This window comes from Mustela nigripes, chromosome 11 (genome assembly GCF_022355385.1).
Source record: "Mustela nigripes isolate SB6536 chromosome 11, MUSNIG.SB6536, whole genome shotgun sequence".
Classification (NCBI taxonomy): domain Eukaryota; kingdom Metazoa; phylum Chordata; class Mammalia; order Carnivora; family Mustelidae; genus Mustela; species Mustela nigripes.
Window position 1 is genome coordinate 37,727,593 of NC_081567.1, and position 24,960 is coordinate 37,752,552.

A 24,960-nucleotide genomic window follows, 5' to 3' on the forward strand; every position below is an offset into this window, starting at 1 on the left:
CGTCCCTCTCGTGTTTCAGGTGCGAATCAGCCGACTTTGCATTTCGTAAGGGGGAGAGTCCAGAGTTGGCCTGATCTAATTAATCAGTGAGATGTTGGAAAGAGGTCGAGTTTGATGGGTTTGGGGCGAGGACGAGCCGGACAGCGGGGGTGGGTGCCCAGCCTTGGGGATGCGCTGCCCCCGAGTCGCTCACTTTAACATGGTTCATTTTACGTTATGTGAATTTCACTGCAATAAAACACAGCCACAAAGGGAGTGTCATAGCACAGGCAGCACCAAACCCTGCCCACGGGGTGACTCTCATTTATTTCCCAGAGTTCTGGGAGCTGGAAGGCTGGGATCGGGGTGCTGACAGGTCGGGTGGGGCCTACTTGCTGGCTTGCAGACGGCTGTTGTCCCCGCCTCCCGTGGCGAGGAGCAGAGAGAGGAAGCAGCCCTTGTGTCTCCTCTCAAGGGTGTCAGATCCCTTCCTGGGGCTGCCCCGTCAGGATCTTACCACTCTCCAAGGCCCTGCCCCTAATGCCGTCACCTGGGGGGGTGGCATTGCAACATATGAGATTTGGGGGACACTTATAATTCCTAACAGGGGATCAGAAAGGCAGGGGCAGCCATCCCAGCGACTGGGTTGCTGAGCTGGCAGAAAGCCGGCAGTATTCTGCGAGGGGCTGCAGGGGCCCCGGCAGGAGGGACCGCGGGCTGCCTCTCCGAGCCCAGAGTGGCCCTGGCCCTGCGAGCCCCAGCCAGCCGCTTCAGTCTTACAAACGCAAGGAAATGAGTTCTGTCGACAACCGTGGGAGCCCGGGAGGGTCCCCAGGGCCTCAGATGCTGATCTGGCCAGCACCTGGACGGGCACGCACGGAAACAGTGAGGCTGTAAGCGGGTCTGTCCTAAGCGGCTGAATTTGCGCTCGTTTGTTACGCGGCCCCGGAAATGAAGACAACAGGGTGGGCGGACTGGGAGGAATGTTCCGGAAGTGAGGAGCCAGGCTCAAACACGGTTTGTGGCGTGCCATGCTCACTTTCTGGACCGTGAGCGTTTGGAGAAGGATCTGGAAGCTTAAGGATGGTGGTTGCGTCCGCACCGGTGGCTCCTGCCCGTGGGCCCACGTGAGGGGGCCACTTGCCCAGGTCACCTACCCTGCCCCTGTTCCCTGGGAAGGCTGGTGCCGCTCCAGGTGAGACCCCATGGGGTGCAGTATCATAAGCTTGGGGTTAATCCTGCACAGAAACAAACATTTATTCCGTCCCGAGATACACACCAGGGCTTTAGGACTCAAGTTCTCCCCAGGGGCTCCTATCCCAAGGCAGAGCCTGGAGTCTGGAGGGCAGGGAGGGCACGGAAGGACACACCAGCCCTGCCGGCCACCTGGGAGCAGGCAGAGGATGGCGGGAGTGCTCTGTGTCCCTGTCCAGCCGCTGTGAGAGGTTGTGTTAGGGTGTGTGGGGCCCCAGAAGCTCTTCTGGGCACGTTTCTAGCCCCGTGACAGGCCCCATGTGGCTTAGGCAGAGCTGACTCAGGACCAAGGTTTCCGCTCGGTAAGGGACCCCCTCACAGCCCTGTGTGTGGGCAGAGTGGGAAACTGAGGCTGGAACTCGGGCCTTCCGTGGGAGGAGGCATGGCCAGGGCAGCTGGCATGCCACAGGGGTCCGTGCTGGGTTACATAGGGTACCCCCAAAGTCATGTCTACCAAGATCCCGTGGCCATGACCCTGTTTGGAAATAGGGTCTTTGCAGTTGTGATTCATTAAGGGTTTCAAGGTGAGAGCATGCTGGTGGGCCCTGATTCCAGGGCCCGGTCTCCTTGTAGAAGAGACAGAGAAGCGGCCAGGTGAGGACATGGGTGGGAAGAAGGGCCTGCGGTCGCAGGGGAGCCGGGCCTCCAGAGCGGTGAGCACTCACATCTGGGTTCAAAGTCCCCCGGCGTGTGCTACTTGGCTGAGGCAGCCCAGGACCCTAACCAGCTTGGAGAAGGAGAGTCCAAGCTTTGCTCACCCCGTGTGGGTCGTGGACGCGTGTCTGTGCCGGGCGGGGGCTGCCCGCATGTGTGGGAGATGCGGCAGGGCATCTGGAACCGCTAGGGGCCCGACGATGGCGTCCGGTCCCTGTCTTAGCTACTTCCTCCTCACCCCACTGGTGAGGGAGGCATGCCTGCCCTTGGCTTCTGGGCCGGTGGACACTCAGCACCCAGTACTGGACAGATGAGACGGATAGTGGTTTACCGGTCCCACGTCCTAACGGCCCGGGCCACGCAGGGCCACGGCCGTGGTGGCCGGAAACAGAGGGAGCCAGCGGGGGCTGTGGGGGAAGGCTGTGTAGGAACAGGAGGGCGAGGCGCCCCCCCACTTCCCCAGGGAGGACCTGCTGTGTTTGTGGGAACCATGTCACGGGCCAGCGGGGCATCCGAAGGCCACTCACCGCTCAGGGACAGTGGGAGCTGGGCTCCATCTGGTAAGGGCGACCTTTCCATGGAAGCCAGGGGCGGAGCGGGGCGGGATGGCAGTTAGGCCCTCAAGGAGCCTCCCTGGTCTCAGATGTCCAGGCAGCGTGTAATATGTGTTCTTAATGTGAGGCCTTACACGGAAGGTGCCTGGGATCCTGCACAGTGGGGGCCGTGGCCTCCCTGTGGCTGGCTCCTGGGGGCCTACCTGGTGTCACCAGCGGGATCAGTGTGCGAACAGGGTCCATGGTTCTTCCCTAGAACCATCTCTCTCCTGCCCCCTCCTCTGACTGCTTCGGCTGACTTCCTTATCTGAATGGGATTCTCCTATGCAAACACCTGTGGTGCCCCCGCCCAAGGCACAGATCCCCTCAGGGAGGCTGCTGTCAGGGACTTCATGGCTCCTAAACACTGGTCTGTATATTCTTCTCCTCTCCCTGGGGACGCGCAGTGCAAATGTCCCCCAAGTGACCTGTACACACCAGGCCCCATAAAGACGGTTCGGGGCCCCGCCACCAGGCGCGGTCATGATCGAAGCTGCAGTTCACGGTCAGTCACGGGCACACCGCGTTTGCCAGCCCTGTGCCAAGGCCACTGCGCTAGCTGCCCATCACCTGTCCGCAGACCCTGTATTCTCCCTGCTTCTGGGGCTCAGACCCCAGAAACATGGCCAAGCGGGTTCCCTCGTCCCTGGGCTTCCCAAAGTTCCTCTTAGGAAGGAAGGCATCACCCTTTCTTCCCCGGGGAAGTTAACCTCCTGTGAAACGTGATTTGCCAGGAAGAAAACATTTTGTCTGCTCCCGGGAGGACAGTGTGGGGCTCCGGGGCCTGTCCCCGTTGCTTGGAACCCATTGCAGGAGACTCCCCTGTTCAGCCCTGGACAGATGGGCAGAAAATCGATGGTTTTGCTCTGCTGACGGTGGGGACACGGCTCTGGCTGCCCTGGGGGCAGGGGTGAGTGCAGCGGGCCAGCGGCAGCTGGGGGTGGCCCCACCACAGAGAGCAGGGCCTTTCTGTGTGTGTGTTGTTGTTTTTTTTTTTTAAGATTTTTTCTTTATTTATCTCACAAGTAGGCAGAGAGGCAGGCAGAGAGAGAGGAGGAAGCAGGCTACCTGCAGAGCAGAAAGCCCGATGTGGGGCTCGACCCTGGGATCATGACCTGAGCCGAAGGCAGAGGCTTAACCCACTGAGCCACCCAGGTGCCCCAATGTGTGTGTTTTATGTTTGAAAAACTTCCTTATGAAAGGATTGTTGGGTCACAGAAGAATCCCAGAGACAGGTGGTGGGGCTCCCTTGTTCACTCCCGTGGCGTGGGCTCTACTCCGTGGTGTGGGCTCTGCCCTGTCACTCGGGTCCCCCGCTCACATCCTTCTTCGAGCCTACCATCATGTGTCCATCACGCTGAGTGGTCATGGCTCCTTGGTCTCTGGTCTGCGACCCTCTGTCAGTCTCTCCTTTTCCTCCTCATGGACCTTCTCCCAGAACACCGTTTGTAGGGTTTGTAGAACGTCCATCAGATTGGGTTTGTCTGATGAGTTCTTCCGACTAGATCAAGGTCATGGATTTGGGGGAAGAATCCTTCTGTGCATCATGCCACAGGGTTCATGCTGTTGATAGGTCAACCTTCCTCACCTGGTTCGGGGGTTATTTGACCCCTGGAAGAGACTGCTTTTCTCTTTGTGCCGGATATTTTGGGGGAGACACTTGGGTATCATACCCACATTCTGGGTCACCTTAAACCTTCCCCCCGATCTTGGCATTTGTTGGTGCTTTGAGCATTTGGTTTGAATTCCCGTAGTTCTGGGTGCAGCCCTTTTGCCCTCCTCCACAGAACCAACGCAGGTGGCCACGGATCTCCAGGCAATGTCTTGTGAAGCGTGTGGTGAGTTAGGGGACCCAGGAAAGCTGTCACTGCGCGGACACGGCAAGGGGACCCAGCCGTGTGAGCAGTTCCAAGAAACCACTCTGTCCAGATATCCCCCTGAGAGAAATGACCTGGGGCTCTACTCCTCTACTCCCGGCTTAGGTTCTGCTCGCTAACCGGACTTCTAGGGTCAGATCAAAAGGCACCAGCATCGTCAAACGCACATTGCTGCCACCAGAATGTCACTTCTGTCAAGATGAACGTGTGCTGTCCATCAAGCAGCAGGGCTAGGAAACCGATTATAAGGAACAGCAGAGACGCAGCCTCCCCAGAGGGCTGCCGATCACCTCCGATGTCGCTCTCGCCAGCAAGAACGACACGGAGACACGCGTGGAGGCAAACTTCTTTAATGGCTTCTTTTTATCTTCTTCCCCCTCTGGCGCAGCACAGCACGCAGCTCCCGCCGCCCTGCTCGGGCGCCACCGCCCCCTCCAGGACGGCGCGCCGCCCCTCGGCGCCCGCCACCGCCGCCGCTGCCTAACCGGAACTGCGCCGCCGCCATGGTCCGAGCTGCGGCCCCCTCAGGCCGGCCTGCGTGGCGCGCCGCGGCCTGGCTCCCGGCGGCCCGCCCCTCTACAAGTACATTTAAGCATATATACACCGGCAGCTTAGCCCGCCTAGCCAATCACCGCAGTGCTCATGCACCTCCCACGTGAGTGGACCTAAATGAACAGCCAATCATATTCAGTCCCTTACAGCTCTTATAGTAGGCCTCCTGTACTGGCTCCCGACATTCCGACACGTGTGTCCACAGCCCCACTGATGCACCTCCGGGGGCCCTTGTAAATGTGGGTTCTGGGCCTTTCCAAGTGCGTTCATTGCAGCGTCCGCGGTGCATCCCCCTAAGTCGCGCAGAGAGCTGAGAGGGCAGTCCTCGGCGCTCATATCTGCTCTGTTCTGACTCTTCTGGTACATGCTGGACAGCTTCCAAGAGAAGGATCTAGAAATTCAACCTGAAAGGCTAAGCTGGGAGCCTGAGGGACGGCGTTCACCAGCGGCCTGCTCCGCGGGGCAGAAGGCTGGTTGACACCCACGGGAGACCAGGCTTCCACAGTCCCAGCCACCGGCCCTCTGGCTGGGGATACGTCCTGCGTCCCTGGCCTGGGGGCAGGGCCCCTCAGTGGCTTGCACAACTTCAGAGATGGGTTGCTCCCTCCAGAAGCTTCCAGGGAGGCCTTCCAGACGCCGGCAGTACAGGCCGGGGGTCTCAGTCGTTGTTGGACCCAGCTGTTGGGCAGCAGCGGGGGGGGGGGGGGCAGAGGCCGTGTTCTCGGGCTTTCACCCCCCCAGAGCCCAACACTGGCCTGCCCCCACCCCCTGTCCCCCGGAGTCTGTGCTCAGGGATGCTTTGTCAGGTGAATCGTGGGAGGTGCTCAGGAGAGCTTTTTGCTCAAGCCCCAAAGCCCTGTGGGCTTCCAGAGCCGCCAGAATGTTCTCCAACAGCATGTCCTGTTCGGTCAGTGCTCAGTGTCGACTGTGGGGCCATCGGTTAATTGTGTCCTGTGTGAACTAAGTGTTCGGTGGGGCTGGGACGGAGGGGTCCGGGGGTGCTGGGCCTTCATGGTCAGGGTGGCCCAGACGCAAGGTCTGGGGGTGGGGCCCTAGGGAGGAGGAGGAGCCTCCGGAGCGTGGGTGGGCTGAGTCTCCCCCAAACAGCAAAGGGAAGTCTACAGGTTAGCTGGGGACGAGTCATTGTGTGTCACTGGAGCAGATGGCAGACCCTCCTGGACAGGCTTTTGGTTGGGGGTGGAATGGTTTCTGAGTTAGTTATTATGGAGGGGAGAGGAGCAGTGGGTCCCTTGCCTGGGGTGGGGAAGAGTCCATGGAAAGGGCCTCATGACCCTCCCAGGCAAATCGGGTGAGCAGGGGTGGGGGCGGGCACTCACTGCGCCCAGAGCCCCGCTCGTCCTGGGCTGCCCCTGCCCCCCCAAATGCAGTGCTTCCGGGAGCTCATGGCCCAGGCTGGGGACGGGCGGGCAGGGGCTGCTCCTTCTTGCACCCAGAGTTTTCCAAATCTTGGGGCCCCTGGGGTGACACCAGGCCCACCTGGGTAACTCAGGGTCATCTTATTATAAGGTCAGCTGACTAGAACCCTTGATCCCCTCTTACGAGGTCAGCTGACATAGTCGCATCTTGAGGGTTAAGACATGGACATGTTTGGGGACCCATTATTTGGCCACTGTAAGACCCATCCCCGTGAGGTTTCAAACCCTGGGGTGGGGGTATCTTGCTCCTCCCTGTGTCCCAGAAAGTGTGGGGCAGGGGAGGCTCTTGGCATATATGCTGCTGGGTGGTCGGCTGGGTGGTCGGCGTGAGGGGCCAGAGTCTCACGCAGGACCTGGTGTCCCCTCTTGCAGACATTAGTGAGACAATGACATGAACACAAGCCTCATTCGTGTCTTTGGAGCAGCCCTGCCCGTCCGAGATGGAACGAGAGTGTCCCCTAGCCACACAGCGAATTATGACCCAGGTGAGAGATGGTTTAATGATCGAGTTCACCCACTCTATCCAAAGCATTACCCCTTGAGCCTGTGGTTGAAATGCATTCTCAATGTTATTTTATTTTATTTATTTGACAGAGATCACAAGGAGGCAGAGAAGCAAGCAGAGAGCGAGGAAAGCAGACTCCCCGCTGAGCAGAGAACCCGATGTGGGGCTCGATCCTAGGACCCTGGGATCATGACCTGAGCCGAAGGCAGAGGCTTTAACCCACTGAACCACCCAGGCACCCCTATCAATGCGTTATTTTAAACTCTTGTTTCTTGCTCCAAGCCTGTGAAAGGCAGTGTGTCTTCTGCAGAGCTTCTCTGTTCAGACCAGCCACGTTTCAAAGCCTTACCGGCCATGTGGAGTGGGTGGCCGTGGTACTGGGTGGCGTGGTTCTGCGTCCCTGGGAATTTGCGGGGAGAACTTTCCTAGTTCAGAAGACACGTGACCGCTTTCCCATCCTTGCGGTCCATCCGCCCCCACACCCTCTTTCTCTTCTTCAGTCTTTAGGGGATGGTGGCCGTTCTCCTCACCCCCAGAGGGAGGGTGCCTGGGTCACTCATCCTTCTAGGCTTCTGTCTGTTCCTCTGTCCCGTGGAGAAGGGGATTCTTACTCCCCTGCTTCATTGAAACGACTAAAGAGTAGGCTCCCGGCTCTGGTACCCGCAGCCGGGTGTCCATGTCCTCACCACCGTCACACTCAGCCCCGTGGTGGACCCTGCTCCTGGCAGTCGGGGAGACCATCCTGGCCACCAGGAGCTCCCTTCCCCAGAGGCAAGGCAGGGAAAGGTTTTCTAGAAACTAGGAAGTGGTATACAGAGGATGCTAAACGCTCAGCGCCTGAAAGTCAGGGAGACAGCCTGTGACCCAAAGGAGATGAGATCCCTACATGGGGCCCTCTGGGATTCTGTGCTGGAGAGAAGGACAACATCCCTCTCCGACTTCTGTCCCACTGCCAGGGCACGTGGCCCCCTCTCCCCAGCTGTCCCACTGCAGCAAATTCCCCCATTTCTTGGTGGTTGAGTCACTGTGGATCCCAAGGGCTGCATGGCTTTCCTGACACTCATAGGGGGTAGAAGGGTCCCCATCTTCTGTAATCTTCACCCCCAGGCCTCGGTCACCTCAGTGCTCATGAAAGGATGGGAAGGGACACACTTTGGAGAGGAATAATTCTGAGGTCGCGTAATGCTCCGTGGTTCTCTGTGAGATAAAGCCTCAGGAGTCAGAACTTGTTCTGGATTCGGGTCTAGTTCTGGAGACTGTGTGGATCCATGGAGAATCACCGTCTGGGTGTTGGGGCAACCCAGGGAAATTCTGGAGGGTTCTGTTGTCTGGGGAGTCAGTAGGGCCTGTGTGGCCAGGACTCCAAGACATTGGGGCACTCCGCAAATGGCGGGCTATCATTAAGGGCTGGTAGGAGCAGGGAGTTTGTGTGCGTAATCGGTTCTACATGGTTCGTTTTTTTTTTTTTTAATATTTTATTTAATTATTTGACAGAGAGCGGGAGATCACAAGTAGGCAGAGAGGCTGGCAGAGCTCTCTCCGCTGAGCAGAGAGCCCAATGTGGGGCTCGATCCCAGGACCCTGAGATCATGACCGAGGGGAGGGGCTGGCTGTCCCCGCCACGACTTAGAGGCTCTACTGACTTTGTTACTGGGAGTTCTCAGGTCGGAAAGGTCTGATGAGAGCTCACAATCAGAATAAGGGAGCTTCCTCTGCTCAGTGGGGAGCCTGCTTCCCTTCCTCTCTCTCTGCCTGCCTCTCTGCCTACTTGTGATCTCTGTCAAATAAATAAAATCTTAAAAAAAAAAAAAAAGAATAAGGGAGCTTCCTGGGAAATCTGCTTGTCTCCGGGGCACACAAATGAGGTAGTAAAACCATTCCAGAAATTCATGTAGACAGAATGTTGGTGAGGCTAGCGACCAAACCTGTCTTGAGGCAGTCATTATTATTGCCTCTGATTCATAAGAGTGGATGGACATAATTTTTATAAGTTTTTAACATAGAACTTATTATTATTCTGAGGCATAATCTTTTTTGTTTGTTTGTTTTTTGTTTTTTGTTTATTAACCCGACCAAATCTCTCTTCTTATAAAATTTTATGGGTTGCGCTGACGTACATCTCCCACTGAGAATCTCCAGCCTAGAGAATGCTCGAATTAGGAACGTTTGAGGCCCACTAGACATTCTGAGATTGCGGCCGCCCAATTCCCTTGTGAGCCGACAGAAGCACCGTGCTCCCAGGGAAGCGAGAGATACAGGAAACAGGACGGAGTTATTTCCTAAAGGGGTTTGATCCCTGCGTTCATCTGTGTTCCCAACTCTGTGGAAAACCAGGGCCTTAGAGAGGATCTGGGGGAGGGGTCACTCTGTTGGTGGAGCACTTGACTGCTGGTTTTGTCTCACGTCGTGATCTCAGGGTCTGGTGGTCGAGCCCTGCTTCCGGATCTGTGCTCAGCATGGGGTCTGCTTGGGATTCTCTCTCCCTTTCCCTCTCCCTCTGCCCCTCCCACTCATGCTCGCTCTCTAAAGGAAACACGTAAATCTTCAAAAAAATTTTTTTATTCTGACCATTTTCAGTGTTTAGTCCAGTGGCATGAAGCACAGTCACAGTGTTGGGCGAACATTCCTTCCCTCGGTCCCAGAACTCCAGTCCTCTTTCCCCACTGAAACTCTGCCCCGTGATACCCTGGCCGTCCCCCTGCTGCCCACCCCCCAGCCTGGCGCCCACCGCCTACCTGCTGTCCCTTTGAATTAGAGGATCTTGGTGACCTCATGTAAGTGGGATCGTGCACTATTTGTCCTTTCATGATGGACTTATTTCCCTGCGTGTCGTGTCCTCCGAGTAAATCCGTGCTGCAACGCGTGTCCGAATATCCTTGCTTCTCATGGCTGAATCACATCCCATCTTCTGACCCTTCTCATTTGTTTATCTGAGATTTATTTTATTTATTTATTTATTTATTTATTTAATTTATTTATTTATCAGAGGGGGGGGGAGAGAGCGAGCACAGGCAGACAGAATGGCAGGCAGAGGCAGAGGGAGAAGCAGGCTCCCTGCCGAGCAAGGAGCCCAATATGGGACTCGATCCCAGGACGCTGGGATCATGACCCGAGCCGAAGGCAGCTGCTCAACCAACTGAGCCACCCAGGCGTCCCTGAGATTTATTTATTTTAGAGAAAGAGTGTGAGTTTGGGGGGGGGGACAGTGAGAGGGAGAGAGAATCTTCCAGCAGACTCCCCACTGATCCCAGAGCCCGATGTGGGGTTCGATCCTGTGACCCTGAGACCATGAAATCAAGAGTTGACCGCTTAACCGACTGGGCCACCCAGGCACTCCTTCTGACCTCTTTTAAAATGTGCTTTTCACCTCTTCGATTGGGTTGAACAGTAAGAAATGCAACTGGTCTGTGGTCCCTCCAGGGGTAACTATCTAATTATGGCAGAAGAGTTCCCGTGTGTCCTCCTTTCCCCCAGTTAGTGGGGGAAGGGAAACTCACGGACGCGCCCCTCTGGGGTGATGGGGGCAGTTCCCACCCTCTCCCCACTCCAGGGCCGGCAGGACTGAGTCATTTCAAAGTAAGGAATCTGGTGCGGGTCATGCCTGGGGGTCTCAGCAGGGTTGAGCGTCTGACTCTGTATTTCAGCTCAGGTTGTGATCTCCAGGTCCCAGGATTGAGCCCCCCATCCGGCTCTGTGCTCAGCAGGGAGCCTGCTTGAGATTTTCTTTCTCCCACTCCCTCTGCCCCTCCCCATGCTTGCACTCTCTAAATAAGTAAGTAACTAACTAACTAAGTAAATACAATCTTAAAAAAAAAAAAAAAAAAAGAGTCTGGAGAAGGAAAAACAAAGTTTACAGCTGAGAAAACTGGCAGATTGACCTTGACCTGGTGATCAAGGGGAATGAGTTGGAGGGACACCAGGCGCGCCTGCTATGACATGGTGAGAGGGAGCCTCATCTCATTGAGGCTATTCCCCCAATCTATAACCCCGGTGTAAAGGAAACACCCGTCGAACCCAGATTGGGGGACATTCGACATGACGTCCAGGCAGTCCTTCCTGAGACTGTCAGGGTCAAGGAACACAGGGACAGACTGGAGGCTAGAGGAGGCGGGGGGGGGGGTGCTGACCACCGAGTGCAGTGCGGTCCCTGGGTGGGCTCTGGGGACACAAAGATGACATCAACGGGACAGCTGGTGGAATCCAGGTCAAGCCTGGAATCTGGTTAGTAGTGACAAAGACACTGCAGTTATGGAAGACCTTTGCAAGGGGGAGCCCGGGGGAGGCATATGCGGGGCTCGCTGTACTGTCCTTTCTCTATAAAACTAAACCGATTCCAAAATAGAAAGTTTATTTTGGAAAACCGCTAAAGATCAGAATGCGGGCGCACTGGCTCTTGGCATGTTGGAAATGCAAACACGAGTTGAATAACGGTAAACCACGGGGACACTCTGATCAGAAATGTTTAATGCACGACATGTTGTCTTACAAAGTCGTCCTCCCCTTCAGATGACAGTCGAGTCCAATCTGCTCGTCACACGTTTCTGACAGAAGCTTCTGCATCTCTTCAGCGAGGAAGTCAAAAGCCACAGAGGTGTCAGACGTGTGACAAACACTTCTGTCGGCTGAGACGTCCCTTTACCCCCGACCTTCTGGCAAGACCGACATGGGACCTCCTTGCACGTGGAGCTTCCAGGTCTGTTACCCGGATGTTGACTTCCTCCGGACATACGTGCGCAAGAGGTCTTGGGGGAAGAATCTTGGGGGAAGTTAACTCTGAATTATCCAAGGTACGTCCGAGAAGTAACGTTATTTCCGGGCTAGTGTTAGATTTTCCCCGGGGACTGAGTAATTTGGTGGCACGATGGCTGGGTCATATAAGGATCTGGGTGACAGGATGGGATTGGTTGAGGCATGAGAGCGACCTGTGACTGTTCAGGTGACCAGAGGAAGGGTGGGTGAGGCGGCCCAGGCCAGGTGTTGACTGGACCACATTGGGATTGTGCTCCCACCAGACTGTTGGAGCCTTTTTTTTTTTTTTTTTTTTTTTTTTTAAGATTTTATTTATTTATTTGACAGAGAGAGATCACAAGCAGGCAGGGAGGCAGGCAGGGAGAGGAGGAAGCAGGCTCTCCGCAGAGCCGTGGCTTTAACCCACTGAGCCACCCAGGCGCCCCTAGAGCCCAGTTTTAAAGGCTCTTCAGCCAGGGTTGAATTCTAACCAAGCACGTTTGTTTTCCTAATGTTTTCATGCTGGTGTTTCTAAAGGTTGATTTATTTATTTTGGAGAGAGCGAGTGAGCGAACACACACGGGGGAAGGGCAGGAGAGGGAGAGGCAGGCTCCCTGCTCGGCACGTAGCCCAATGTAGGGCTCGATCCTAGGACCCTGACACGGTGACCTGAGCTGAAATCACGAGTTGGGTGCTCAACTGACTGGGCCACCCAGGTGCCTCTCATGGAGGGGTTTAAGTGGCAATGGCCCTATTCAGGTACCAGCAAACACTTCTAAACTTTCCTAGTGTGGAGCCATCACAGCCAGAGTCCTGTACTTAGAGCATCGGAGACGGAGGTCCTGGAGGAGAGGAGACGGGACTCCCACCCACCCCAGTGGCTGTCCAGTTGGCAGCGGTCTGGGCAGTCAGGTGCGGCACCCAGCCTGCCAGTGGTCAGGGCGGGGTGGGGGTGGGTGGGTAGGAGGCAATGCTGTGGGCCTCCCCTGCACCGTCAACTCCCCCTGGAGGATGCTCCCTTACCTCTTGGTCCTGAGCACCAAACTTGGGCTTCAGAAGGGGGGTACATTATCTGCCCTGGTTGTGGCCAAGGACCGTATTGTGTCTCTCCGGCCACGGCGCTAGGCTCAAGGGTGCAGAAACCATGTGGCAGCATGTGTCAGACCCTCCTTCCGTTTGAAGGCTCAGTGACACTCGCTGTGCTGAATGAATTTCAGCACTGAACTTTGCCAACAGGTTCAGAAAGCTGGTGAGATGCTACTGAAACTATATGCATTGGACAAAGCACACACCTGAGACCTGGTGCTTGAGTAAGGGATGTGGGATCCCACCCATAGAAATCCCTGTCTGATTGGTCTAGCGTGTGGCCTGCCCCTCTACCTGTGCTCCTGAGATTCCCAGGGCAGGGGAGGAAGCAGGCAGGCAGGCAGGGAGGGCTTCCTGGAGGAGGGGCCATGAGCCTTGCAAGCAGAGAGGAGGCCCCGAGGAAAGGCACAGGACAAGAGTGTGGGAAAGAACCAGCTGATGTTCCTGGACATCGTAGCTGGGATCTTTTGGGTGCAAGCGAGAGGAAACGCAGTATGCGTACATTTCAGTGCCAAGGGGGTTTGGGGCATCAGCACTAACCTCAGTGGGGAGCTCGTGGGGAGTGCAGGACCTCGGCTTTCCCCAGATGTCCTGAATCAGAACTTTCCTGCTAACCAGAGGCCTGGGGGAACTCATCAAGACGTAGTGTGGCTTTAGAAAATGGAAAATGGGGGTGCCTGGGTGGCTCAGTGGGTTGAAGCCTCTGCCTTCGGCTCAGGTCATGGTCCCAGGGTCCCAAATCGGGCTCTCTGCTCAGCAGGGAGCCTGCTTCTCTCTCTCTCTGCCTGCCTCTCTGCCTACTTGTGATCTCTGTCAAATAAATAAAAAATTAAAAAAAAAAAAAAAAGAAAATGGAAAATGAGAACCGAAATTTAACAGGACAGAATAGTCCGGCTTGCCAGGGGTCTCCTGCGAGCTGCTGCGGTAATTGTATCTGCAGATCTTGTCTCCCTGGTCTTCAAGTCTGTGTGTGTGAGTCCAAGGAGCATTACCTTTCTGGCCCAAGCAAGGGGCGTGCGAGGGCACTCAAGCTGGCGCCCTGGGTCTCCCCAGCCTGATCCCTCCGTGGAAACGATACCTTCCTCTTCTCTGTGTCTCGGCGTGCGGGCTGCGTCAGCCTTTGGCGCCTGGGGGAGTGGGCTAACCAGTATAAAAAAGAAAATCAGTCCCCTTTTTTTTTCTTTTTTAAAAGATTTTATTCATTTATTTGGCAGAGAGACATGGTAAGAGCAGGAACCCAAGCAGGGGGAGTGAGAGAGGGAGAAGCAGGCTCCTGGTTGAGCAGAGAGCCTGATGCAACCCTGCGATCATGACCTGAGCCGAAAGCAGATGCCTAATGACTGAAGCCTAAAGGCGCCCCAAGAAAATCAGTTCTTTTTTTTTTTTTTTTTAAAGATTTTATTTATTTATTTGACAGAGAGAGAGATCACAAGTAAGCAGAGAGGCAGGCAGAGAGAGGAGGAAGCAGGCTCCCTGCGGAGCAGAGAGAGCCTGATACAGGGCTTGATCCCAGGACCCTGGGATCATGACCTGAGCCGAAGGCAGAGGCTTTAACCCACTGAGCCACCCAGGCGCCCAAGAAAATCAGTTCTTAACTGATCACTAGAAATTGCTTATTTCTTTTTCTTTTTCTTTTTTTTTTTAAAGATTTTATTTATTTACTTGAGAGAGAGAGACAGTGAGAGAGAGCATTAATGAGGAGAAGGTCAGAGAGAGAAGCAGACTCCCCATGGAGCTGGGAGCCTGATGTGGGACTCGATCCCGGGACTCCAGGATCATGACCTGGGCCGAAGGCAGTCGTCCAACCAACTGAGCCACCCAGGCGTCCCAGAAATTGCTTATTTCTGTCCTTGACTCTGATACTGCCCTCTGTGCTCCTTTCCTGTGTGATAAGAAGTATAATGAACTGTGCATCCCGCGGACTATTAAAGACATGCCCCCTCTCCTTACTCCCACTCCTGAGCTAAGGAAGTCACCTTGGACCTTGAATTAGCAAACACTGAAGCATCTCCCTCCTGCCACCCCGGGGACATGCGGGCTTAGATTCCCTCGAGCCCCTGATCACGAAGTTTTTGTCCACTGATCAGTATGTAACCTGTTTTCTTAGAGCCTCTGCTTAAATGTCTGGGACTTGATGTGGTCCGTGGGCGCATGGGTGCTGAACTCACAGCCTGAGCCCATGGTGGCCTCTGGGCAGTTAGGCGATGGCACAGTGCTCCCGCTCAGGAATGCCATCTCACGCAGAAGACTCATCCACAAATAACATACTAACGAGAGAAATTGTGTCCGTCAACAGACGCCTGTGCAGCGGGGAGGAGGGAAGACAGGGAGGCGGATGCTCTGCGTGTTTGCTGCTCCGCACGTGTGTCTGGGAACGCCTGCAGAAGCGTCCAGCTCTCTAGGGGTTACAGGTCAGTTTTATTAAGCAGACAATTTCCCAAATACGGGATCTGGGAGTAATGAGAACCGATGGACCATGCCTTGGAAAAGAAGCATTTTTGTGGAGAGGGAGTCTGGAATTTGAATGCTGAATAATTTTAGAAGGCTGATTCTCTTTTTTTAAACTGGATGATTAGGGAAAATAAGTGTAGCAAATTGGGAATGGCACCAGGCAAACCCGTTTTTGCTCTGTTGCTGTCATTGCTGCCCAACCAGAAACCAGGAAGCGGGGAATTCGGCTCAGCGGGTCGGAGAGCTTCTTTGCCTGGCGGGCGCCCCCCTCATGCCCTGTCCCTTGAAGATCAGGACAGGGCCTGCGGGTGGGAAGGCTCCCAAAGTTTGTGACACGTGAGTGGGTTTATGAAAGTGAGCAAGTGTCGGTTTTCCTGCTGGTGGAAAAGACGTTTCTCAAAGACGGGGGAACAGGTGGAAGAGAAAACCTGTGGGTCGCTTGCCTTGTTGTCGGGACCCCTCGAGTAGAATGAAGCGCACTGATTTTCCCCGAGCCGTTTCTCTGAAACCCCGCGTGAAGGAGCAGAAGTTTCGATTGTCCTAAAATCTGATGAGTCTAGTGTTCAGAACAGCCCAGCTATGTACTCAGCCTCAAAGGGAGACACAGGCCAGGTGTTCCCAAGATGCTCTGGGGAGGTTTTGTAATCTAGGGGAGACGCTAGTGTTTCATTTTTAAAAAATTTTTTATTTCATTTATTTATTTGACAGACAGAGACCACAAGTAGGCAGAGAGAGAGGAGGAAGCAGGCTCCCTGCTGAGCAGAGAACCTGTTGCAGGGCTTGATCCCAGGACCCTAGGATCATGACCTGAGCTGAAGGCAGCGGCCTTAACCCACTGAGCCACCCAGGGGGCCCAGGTCTCAGAAGTTTTTAGTAGAAGTATGTCCCATGTAATATTTGGGACAATTAAAAAAAATGATTCATTGTCTATCTGAAATTTAACAGACGTCCTGTATTTTTATTTGCTAAATCTGGCAACTCTAGCTCTGAGAACTGAAAGAATTATGATGTCTTCCTGCCAAAGGACTCCAAGTTTAAAATACTGAATGATGGTATTTTCTGTGTGGGGAAGTGTCCCCGGCCTGCCTCCGCCATGATATCCACTCAGAAGACTTTTAATTTCATATTCTGTCTTGTTTGTCCGTGTCCCCCTCCCTTCTCAGGGCCTCTCCTCGGGCAGGTGTGTGCAGGCTGCCGGTTTGTGGGCGGGAGGCGTGGGGGTTTGGATTTGCCTCTAGAAGCCTCCAGAGGATTTGATGCAGGAAGGATACATGTTCCAGGTTATTTGTTTTTTTTTTTTTTTCCCAGCCAGGATTTGTCTTTATTGATGTGGAATTCACGTAGTGTGCATGTAACCATATTAATATGAACAACTCAGTGACATTCAGTGTCAGGCTGTGAAGATCCACGTGTCCCCTGCAGTTCCTCCCTGCTACCTAGGCCCTACCTCCTGTTGTTCCCATTCCTCTCCCTGGGGCTGGTCTGTTTGCTTTCTCACCCACACGGAACACTAATAAAAGTATTCATGAGCTTCTAATGAGAACTGATCACAGCCTTAGATGCTGGGAACTAACTTGTTTGCTGTTCAGAAGAACTCTGTGACTAGCTTCTAGTTTTAGCCCCTTTTTATAGTGGAGCAAACTAAGGCACAGAGAAGTTAAGCAGTTTACCCAAGGGCACACAGCCACCTTCCGCTCCAGCTCAGCCAGAATTACCAGTTTCCCTGCGAACTTGGTCATTACAGGCTTAAGACTCTTATTGTCTCCCCACCCTCCATGCAAATAAAATCAAGGCAGAATTCTTAAACTAAAAATCACTTTGGTTTGAGAGATTATTGAGGTTGAAACGGGGGAGAGTGGACCTTCAATTGCCGGAGTTCTGGATAGTAGATTATCCGTCATTTTCTTTTTCTTTTTTTAAAGATTTTTATTTATTTGACAGAGATCACAAGCAGCACCCCCATCATTTTCTTTGTTAAATGTGTGCTTGGATCTTTAAAAAGGCGTTCTAACACCTGAGTAAGACACACAGTTATGAATGCCGAATCCTAAATGAGAAGCCAGCAGAATCACTCATCGCCGTCTCTCACCATCCGCTCCCAGCTCTGCAACTGCTGGACAACAATCTTGCTTTTCTTGCCACTGGTCTCACCGGGAAGATGACCTCACTCTCGGGTGCCCTCATTTCAGCTCTGCTGTCCTCCCGTCTGAGGTATAAATATTATAGGATTTCACCAGGAACAATAGCACGTGGTATAAATACAACGCTTTTTGTGCCTTGCAGAGTGGTTTTGATCCACCTGGCAGGTTAACATTTTACCAGGATGGGGCGCCTGGGTGGCTCAGTGGGTTAAGCCTCTGCCTTTGGCTCAGGTCATGAAATCAGGGTTCTGGGATCGAGCCCCACATTGGGCTTTCTGCTCAGCAGGGAGCCTGCTTCCTTCTCTCTCTCTGCCTGTCTCTGCCTGCTTGTGATCTCTCTCTCCGTCAAATAAATAAGTAAAATAAAATAAAAACCTTAAAAAATATTTTATCAGGGAAATTTTCTTACATAATAGTAATGGGCTTTTTTTTTTTTAAAGAAGCAGTATAACAAGTGTATGAAATTCTTGTCTACACTGTGTGCATTATGGGTAAAAGCAATTGAGCTCCCATAGGAAATGGTGTTAATCTTGAACAAATTACTTTGTGAATTATGAGATGCTCCTGGGACCCCCCCATTTGTGTTATCAGCAAATTTTGAATCGATTCTCTCCAGGAACATTAACCACAGTGAAATGTTCTGGACAATGGTATTAGTAAAATCTCTTTATTAATGAAAAAAGGAAAAAAAGGTAATTACAGTCCTTGTCAGGTCCCTTAAATCACTTTCTACCCGCGAATTCTTGAAGTTGCTTGAGATTTTCCCTAACCTCGAGGGGAGCTAGGTGAGGAGAAACAAGTGTGAGCTCTCAGAACACATCTGAGTGTGTCCCCTTGGGGGACAGGCTCACCATCCTCCCGTCAAGACTCATGCCGCTGAGCTGGCCATCTTTGAGGGTAGGGCCAGGTCTAGCAAGGAAAGCTACAGGTTACCTGGTTGAAGTTGCATCTCAGTTAAGCAACAAATACTTTGGGGCATCTGGGTGGCTCAGGGGGTTAAGCCACTGCCTTCGGCTCGGGTCATGATCTTGGGGTCCTGGAATCGAGCCCCGCATTGGGCTCTCTGCTCAGCGGGGAGCCTGCTTCCCCCTCTCTCTCTGGCTGCCTCTTTGCCTACTTGTGATCTTTCTCTGTCAAATAAATAAAATCTTTAAAAAAAAAAAAAGCAGTGAGTACTTTTTTAGCACAAGTATGACCCAAATGTTACATGGGCCATACTGGGCATCCTATATTTTCTCTGGCAGCACTGAGGGAGTACAATGGCTGTTGGGGAAAGGTCTTGACTTGGGAGAAATCAGACCCTGAATTGAGGCGCCTGAGGAAGCCAAAGCAGCTGCTGACACTGACCGGGAACAACGGGAGGGTCAGGGGCAGTCTCCAGAAGGGACCTGAGCTCCGTCCGGCTCTGAGCTCTCGAGTGCAGACCTAATGCAGTGATGTGTTTGTGAAGGAAGCGAACATGCTAGAAGGCGTGTTTCCCTTTCTTGATAGTTGGGGAAGACACTCTGACACTCTGATTTTATGACGTTATAAAATCACTACTGCTAAAATATCTACTTCCATTTCTATAGTTTTTAACTAATTTTTGCACAGAATAATTTTTATTCTTTGGGTCTAGACTACTTTAAAAAAGATGACAGTTACTGGAAAGTAGCTTTGAGTGTCGTTTTTCCTTTTAAAATAAAAATAATCCATACATACAGTACAAGAGAAGTAAAACGGTAGAGAAAAGCATACAGCAGGGTTGCCTGGGGGGGGGCTCAGTTGGTTGAGCATCTGACTCTTGATTTTGGCCCAGGTCATGATCTCAGGGTCCTGAGGTCGAGGCCCGCGTGGGCTCCGTGTTCAGTAGGGAGTCTGCTGGAGATTCTCACTCCCTGTCTCCCGACTCATGAGCATGCCCCCCACCGATAGATAATGAGATAGATCTTAAAAAAAAGAAAAAGAAAAGGAAGAAGAAGCGTATACAGTAAAACCTGAAAGACTGAGTTCCCACTGTCTCTAGTCCCCGTGTCTTAGTTCTGGAGGTGATGGCTACAGAGGATTCCTAACACGTTATTCTGTGTTCTATCAGGAGTTTTCTATAGGTGATCAAGAAAAATACACATGTCCTCTCGGGGGGCAGAGCTTCTGAGATGCCTCCTGTCACTGCTGGCTCCTGGGGGCCATGCCCTGTCTCCTCTTGAGTGTGGGGAAGACTAGGGGGAGACACACTGCTTCCACGATTAGATCGCGCAAGCTTGCGTCATGCTAGCTAGCCCCGTTCCTTCTGAGCTTTCCAGTTTAGATGAAGCAAGCTGCTGGGATGGGGAGTTCTGTGACCTGCCGCTGAGGCCCTAAATCAACAGACCCCAAGTGATCCAGCTCTGTTGTCAGTTACATGAGCCCAGAAGGAGAATCTTTTTGGCTGAGCCTTCAGATGAGACCTCAGCCCAAGACAGTCCATGGGAGACCCTGCGCAGGGGACCCAGCCGAGCCACATGCACATTCCTGCCCCACAGAAACAGTGATGATTACAACATGATCTAGGCTAAGTCTTGTGGAGGCTTGTTATGTAGCAATAGGGGACTCAGATGCCTTCCCTTTACACAAACAGGGTCGACTCTTACGCTGTTGTGAGCATACTAAGAAACTCGATGCCAGAGTTGGTCAAGAAGGAGAAACACTGGGTAAAGGGCTACGGAGGAAACTGAATGGTTTCTCGATGGCTAAGCAGGACAGCCCCCCTGTGGTAGCGGGGGTGGGGCACACAGCAGTGCGTCTGTTTTACTGAAACAACCTAATGGGGTGAGAAGCAAAGTCGGTGTCCAGTTACACCCAGTGTTTAAGAAAAAGTGCAGAAAATTTATAAAAGAAAAAGTGCAATTAAAATCAGAGAAGGACCCAGCCTGAGACCTCTCAGTGCGGAGTCACAGATGTGGGCGTGATTGATCGTGTTGTGAGCCTTACACTTTGTGGGTCCCTTAGTCCTCCCGTCTCTGCACTGGTGCAGCGGCTAACGTTCAAAGGTGCGTCGCCGGGGAGTGAAACGCCAGGAATGCCTAGGCGTCGTTAACTTTAGATAGGGGACAATTTCCTCCTCTTTTATTGATACTTACTTTTTTTTTTTTTTAATCTAATGCTCTCAAGACTTTAGAAAAGCACATTCACATTGCTTCACAAATGCCCAGAGCCACGGTTTCCCTGGCAAGATGCTAGGACAGCAAGAGCTCAGCCTTTCGACACAGTGGCTGCCCACAGACCCCCTTGAGGGCAGTTCACCTTGTCTTCATAGAGTGGATGTTTTGCTGTCATGTTGACTGCAAGGTAATTCCTACACAGACCCCCACTGGTGTCCAGGATCCAACCATAAATGTCATTTTTGGAAAAGAGTCCCTGGCAGGGCAAATTGTACTTACTGGCGGCTAAGTTTCGACTTCCTGAGATACACCCATGTTTTTAACACTCACTAAGTAAGGTTTCCACCTGACACAGCCACCTTGCTCAACCCTACCCCTATAGGAATCTCTTTACGCCTAGAGAGTATCTAGAAGAGAGGTCAACATATATATATATTTTTAAAGAAAGCCAGGTAAAAAATATTTTAGGTTTAGTAGGACGTGTGGTGTCTGAAATGATTCAACTCTGCCATTGCTAAAGCAGCTCTAGAGTCTGGGAGGGCCAGTGGGTGTGGCAGTACCCCCATTAAAGCTTTATGGACACTTAAATTCGCATTTCATATCATTTCCACATGTTGTGAAATGTTCTTCTTTTGATTTCTTCAGCCATGAAAAAATGTAAAAACCGTCGTGTCTGGCTCACCAGTCGTGTAACAGGTGGTGGCCAGATTTAATCCACAGCCCTTGTTTGCTAACCCCCGACTGAGAGAGTACATTTCATGCTCCAGCTCCAAAAACTCTTCCTTCCGGGGCTGGATGTTTTCAATGCCTGTCAGAGCTGGATTGCACAATTACATCTTTGCAGAAGGTGCAAACATCCAACAATCCCTTTTACACTTTCGGGTTTTTTTTTTTTTTTAAAGATTTTATTTATTTATTTGACAGAGATCACAAGTAGGCAGAGAGGCAGGCAGAGAGAGAGAGAGAGGGGGAAGCAGGCTGCCTGTGGAGCAGAGAACCGGATGCGGGGCTCGATCCCAGGACCCTGAGATCATGACCTTAGCTGAAGGCAGAGGCTTTAACTCACTGAGCCACCCAGGTGCCCCATCCATTCGTTTATATGGGCTGAAAAAATGCCATCTGTCAGTCTTCGTGGGTTTGTTTTAGAAGGTGAATTTGGTCCATTTTCAATAATTGTCATTATTGACAAGCTTGGACCCGTTCCTACTATCATTTCAGTTTGTCCCACGTTTTCTGTTTCCTTTTAATCCGTATTTTAAAAAATTGATATGCAGGGCGCCTGGGTGGCTCAGTGGGTTAAAACCTCGGCATTCGGCTCAGGTCATGATCTCAGGATCCTGGAATCGAGCCCCGAGTTGGGTTCTCTGCTCAGCAGGGAGCCTGCTTCCTCCTCTCTCTCTGCCTGCTTCTCTGCCTACTTGTGATCTCTGTCTGTCAAATAAATAAATAAATAAATAAAATCTTAAAAAAATTGATATGTATACTTCCCCCATTAATAAAATAAGAATTTAGCATCCTCTCATCCCCTGGTCCTCCCATTCCATTATGCTGGTAACTTTTAGTTCAGCCCTACAATGGATATATTTTCTCTCATCTGGTATCAGAGATTTCTTAAGGACAATATTATATTTTTCAAGGAATTGTAGCACCTTTACTTCCTATATCTCTTGTGGCTTCTCTTCTTATTTAAATACTTGATCCTGAATAGTTTTGCATGGGTCTTGTGTCTCCAAGTTTATTTCTTCCCTTTTTAAAAAAAAAAAATTTATTTATTTGATGCAGAGAGAGCACAAGCAGGGGGAGTAGCAGAGGGAGCCTGACGCGGGACTCGATCCCAGGACCCTAGGATCACGACCTGAGCTGAAGGCAGATGCTTAACCAAATGTGACACCACCCCCACCTCTGGGCCCCTCAAAAGTATTTTTATTAAAAATATTTTTTATCATGACCTCATATATGAAAGAAGTTTGGGTATAAAATTCTGAGTTTGAAATTATTTTCCTTTAATAGGTTGAATATACTATTCCATTATCCCTCTCCTTTTTTTAAGCGTGCAGTTTCACTCTTGAGATGTTTATAAACACAGTCCTGGGTTTGATCTTTTAAAACTATTATCCTTGAGGTATAACTCATACACTACATAAAATTCACTCCTTTATAGTATGCATACATCTCAGCAGTTTCTAGAGTATTCACAGAGTTGTGCAACTACCTCTACACTCCAACTAGAGAGCATTTCTATTGTGTAAAAAAGACTCCGTGTGCTTGGGCACCTGGGTGGCTCAGTGGGTTAAGCCTCTACCTTGGGCTCAGGTCATGATTGCAGGGTCCTGGGGTCGAGCCCCGCATCCGACTCTCTGCTCTGCAGGGAGCCTGCTTCCTCCTCTCTCTCTGCCTGCCTCTCTGCCTACTTGTGAGCTCTCTGTCAAATAAATAAATAAAATCTTTAAAAAAAAGCTTCTCTCTCCCTCTGCCCCTCCCTCCCCTGCTCAAGTGCATGTACTCTCTCAATCATTAATTAATTAAAAATTATAACAAAGAACTCAGACACAATGATAAATTTGATCCCGTTACGAAACTTTTGGTCTTTGGAGGCTGGTTCCTTCCCCAGCCCTGTAAGGGCAAATATACACTCTGGCCAGAACTCGAAGTAGATAGGGGATTTTCAGATACTGATTGCTAAGATGCGTCTGGGAACTAGAATTTGCACCTATCATTCCTAATTTCTAACTCCCTGTAACACTGGACTATTCTTCTCAGTGGGTTCTAAATAAAAATTTAGATAAAAACTTACACATGCAAGATATACTCTGAATCTCCTCCCATAAATTAATTATTTAAAAGTGGATCTATATAGAATCGCTGTTGTAAATATGAACATGTTTTCTCTACAGTTCCACTTCAAAGAACGTCATTGTTTTCAGAGTTTTCCACTTACAAATATAGAGACTGATAGAACAAATACATCATACCTATCTGAGAGCCTCGCAAAATACAAACGAAAAGATGTGATATGGAAAGTCTTTTTTTTTTTTCTATTAATCCGTGGTGTAAGTGTTTGAAATAATTTGGCCCGTGGTTGGTATTGTGTGACCCCCAGAGAGTCTGTCACTTCCCTGGCAAGCCATTTTCCAATAGCATGGTGTCATTAGAATGGACTTTCTTGACATAATAAATAAGGGAGCACAGGTGGAATCCATTTCCAGTTGTTCAAAGAACTGAAAGATCTTGTAATATTGAGTTGACACGGAGATTTGTCAAGTCACAATAAAATTTTGAAATAGCCATGGCCTTGGGGTCATAAAATGACTGATCAAGAGGAAGAATATTTTATGATATATTAGTGATTATATTGACTTATTTTCTGCTTGGCTGTAAGGCCAACAGAGAGAGCGAACGGCTTCCCAGTGCTTCTGTTCTAAACCCGAGTGGGAAAACTGATACAAGTATTGTCTGAAATCATAAGCTACCCTTAAATAATCCAACCCAGTTAACTGTTATCTTTAAGAATGCAGACCTAGGGGCGCCCGGGGGGCTCAGGCGGTTAGGTATCAATCAGGCTCTCTCAGGTCGTGATCTCAGGGTCCTGAGATCGAGCCGTGCCTTAGATTCCAAGCTTAGTGCAGAGTCTGCTCGAGATTTTTCTCTCCGTCCCCATCTGCCCCTCCACCCCTGCCCCTGCTCTTGCCGGCTCTTTCTCTCTAAAAATGAATAAATAACATCTTAAAAAAAAAAAAGGTGAAGGGTCCTGGAATTCAACCTTTATCCTTTTGAAGCTGAAGTCACCATGTGGACACATTAAAACGTGAAGAAAAAAACAGTGATTTTGTTCAGAGCAATAAAAGGGGCCACGTGACAGATCCTCTTGTACAACTTGAATGACATTTCCTTTTTTTTTTTTTAACGATTGTTTTCGTTTATTTATTTGTTTGACAGACAGAGAGAGAGAGAGAGACCGTAGGAACACAGGCAGGGAGAATGGGTGAGGGAGAAGTCGGCTTCCTGGGGAACAGGGAGCCTGACATGGGGCTCAATTTCAGGATACTTGGATCATGACCTGAGCCGAAGGCCGATGCTTAATAATGACTGAGCCACCCAGGCGCCCAACTTGAATAACATTTCATTTTGGGGTCAAATACAGCTAGGAGGACCCTCAGGGGTGTAAAAACCAGGCAGGGGAGGGTCATGTTCACTTACGATTTATACAGAGCCGAGTCACCCTTCTAAGGTCATAAAGCAAATTCAGTCTCAGGCTAGATCTGGAAGCAGCCCTACAGTGCAAACCTGCTGGTCCTCCCACATCTCCCCCTGCAGCCTGCACGCAGCCCAGTGACTGCCCTCCCATTTTCCACAGACTAGAGTCTGATACTAGTCATGACTATCGACCTTTGAGGATCTAGGGCCTCACACCAGCAAGCACCAGCCACATGCAAAGCATCCTGAGAACAAGCTTTTGAAAAGCTTTGGTGCAGAAGACAGCAAGATAGACCCAGATAAATCCCCTGCATTTCTCTCCCAGGGTTTGTACCTTCATGCTCATCTCTGTCCTACTGCACCAGTCCAAACCTTTTCTCTGACAGGTAAG

General features: G+C 51.3%; 1 protein-coding gene across 1 annotated transcript in view; it reads right to left on the bottom strand.

Annotated features, from left to right (window-relative positions):
• Positions 1-818: 818 nt before the first annotated feature.
• The window catches only part of LOC132027124 (basic proline-rich protein-like), a 29,517-nt gene continuing 5,375 nt past the window's right edge, over positions 819-24,960 (bottom strand). The window contains exon 3 of the mRNA XM_059415901.1: positions 819-841. Coding sequence (XP_059271884.1) covers positions 819-841 — 23 coding nt within the window. The remainder of the gene's footprint in view (positions 842-24,960) is intronic.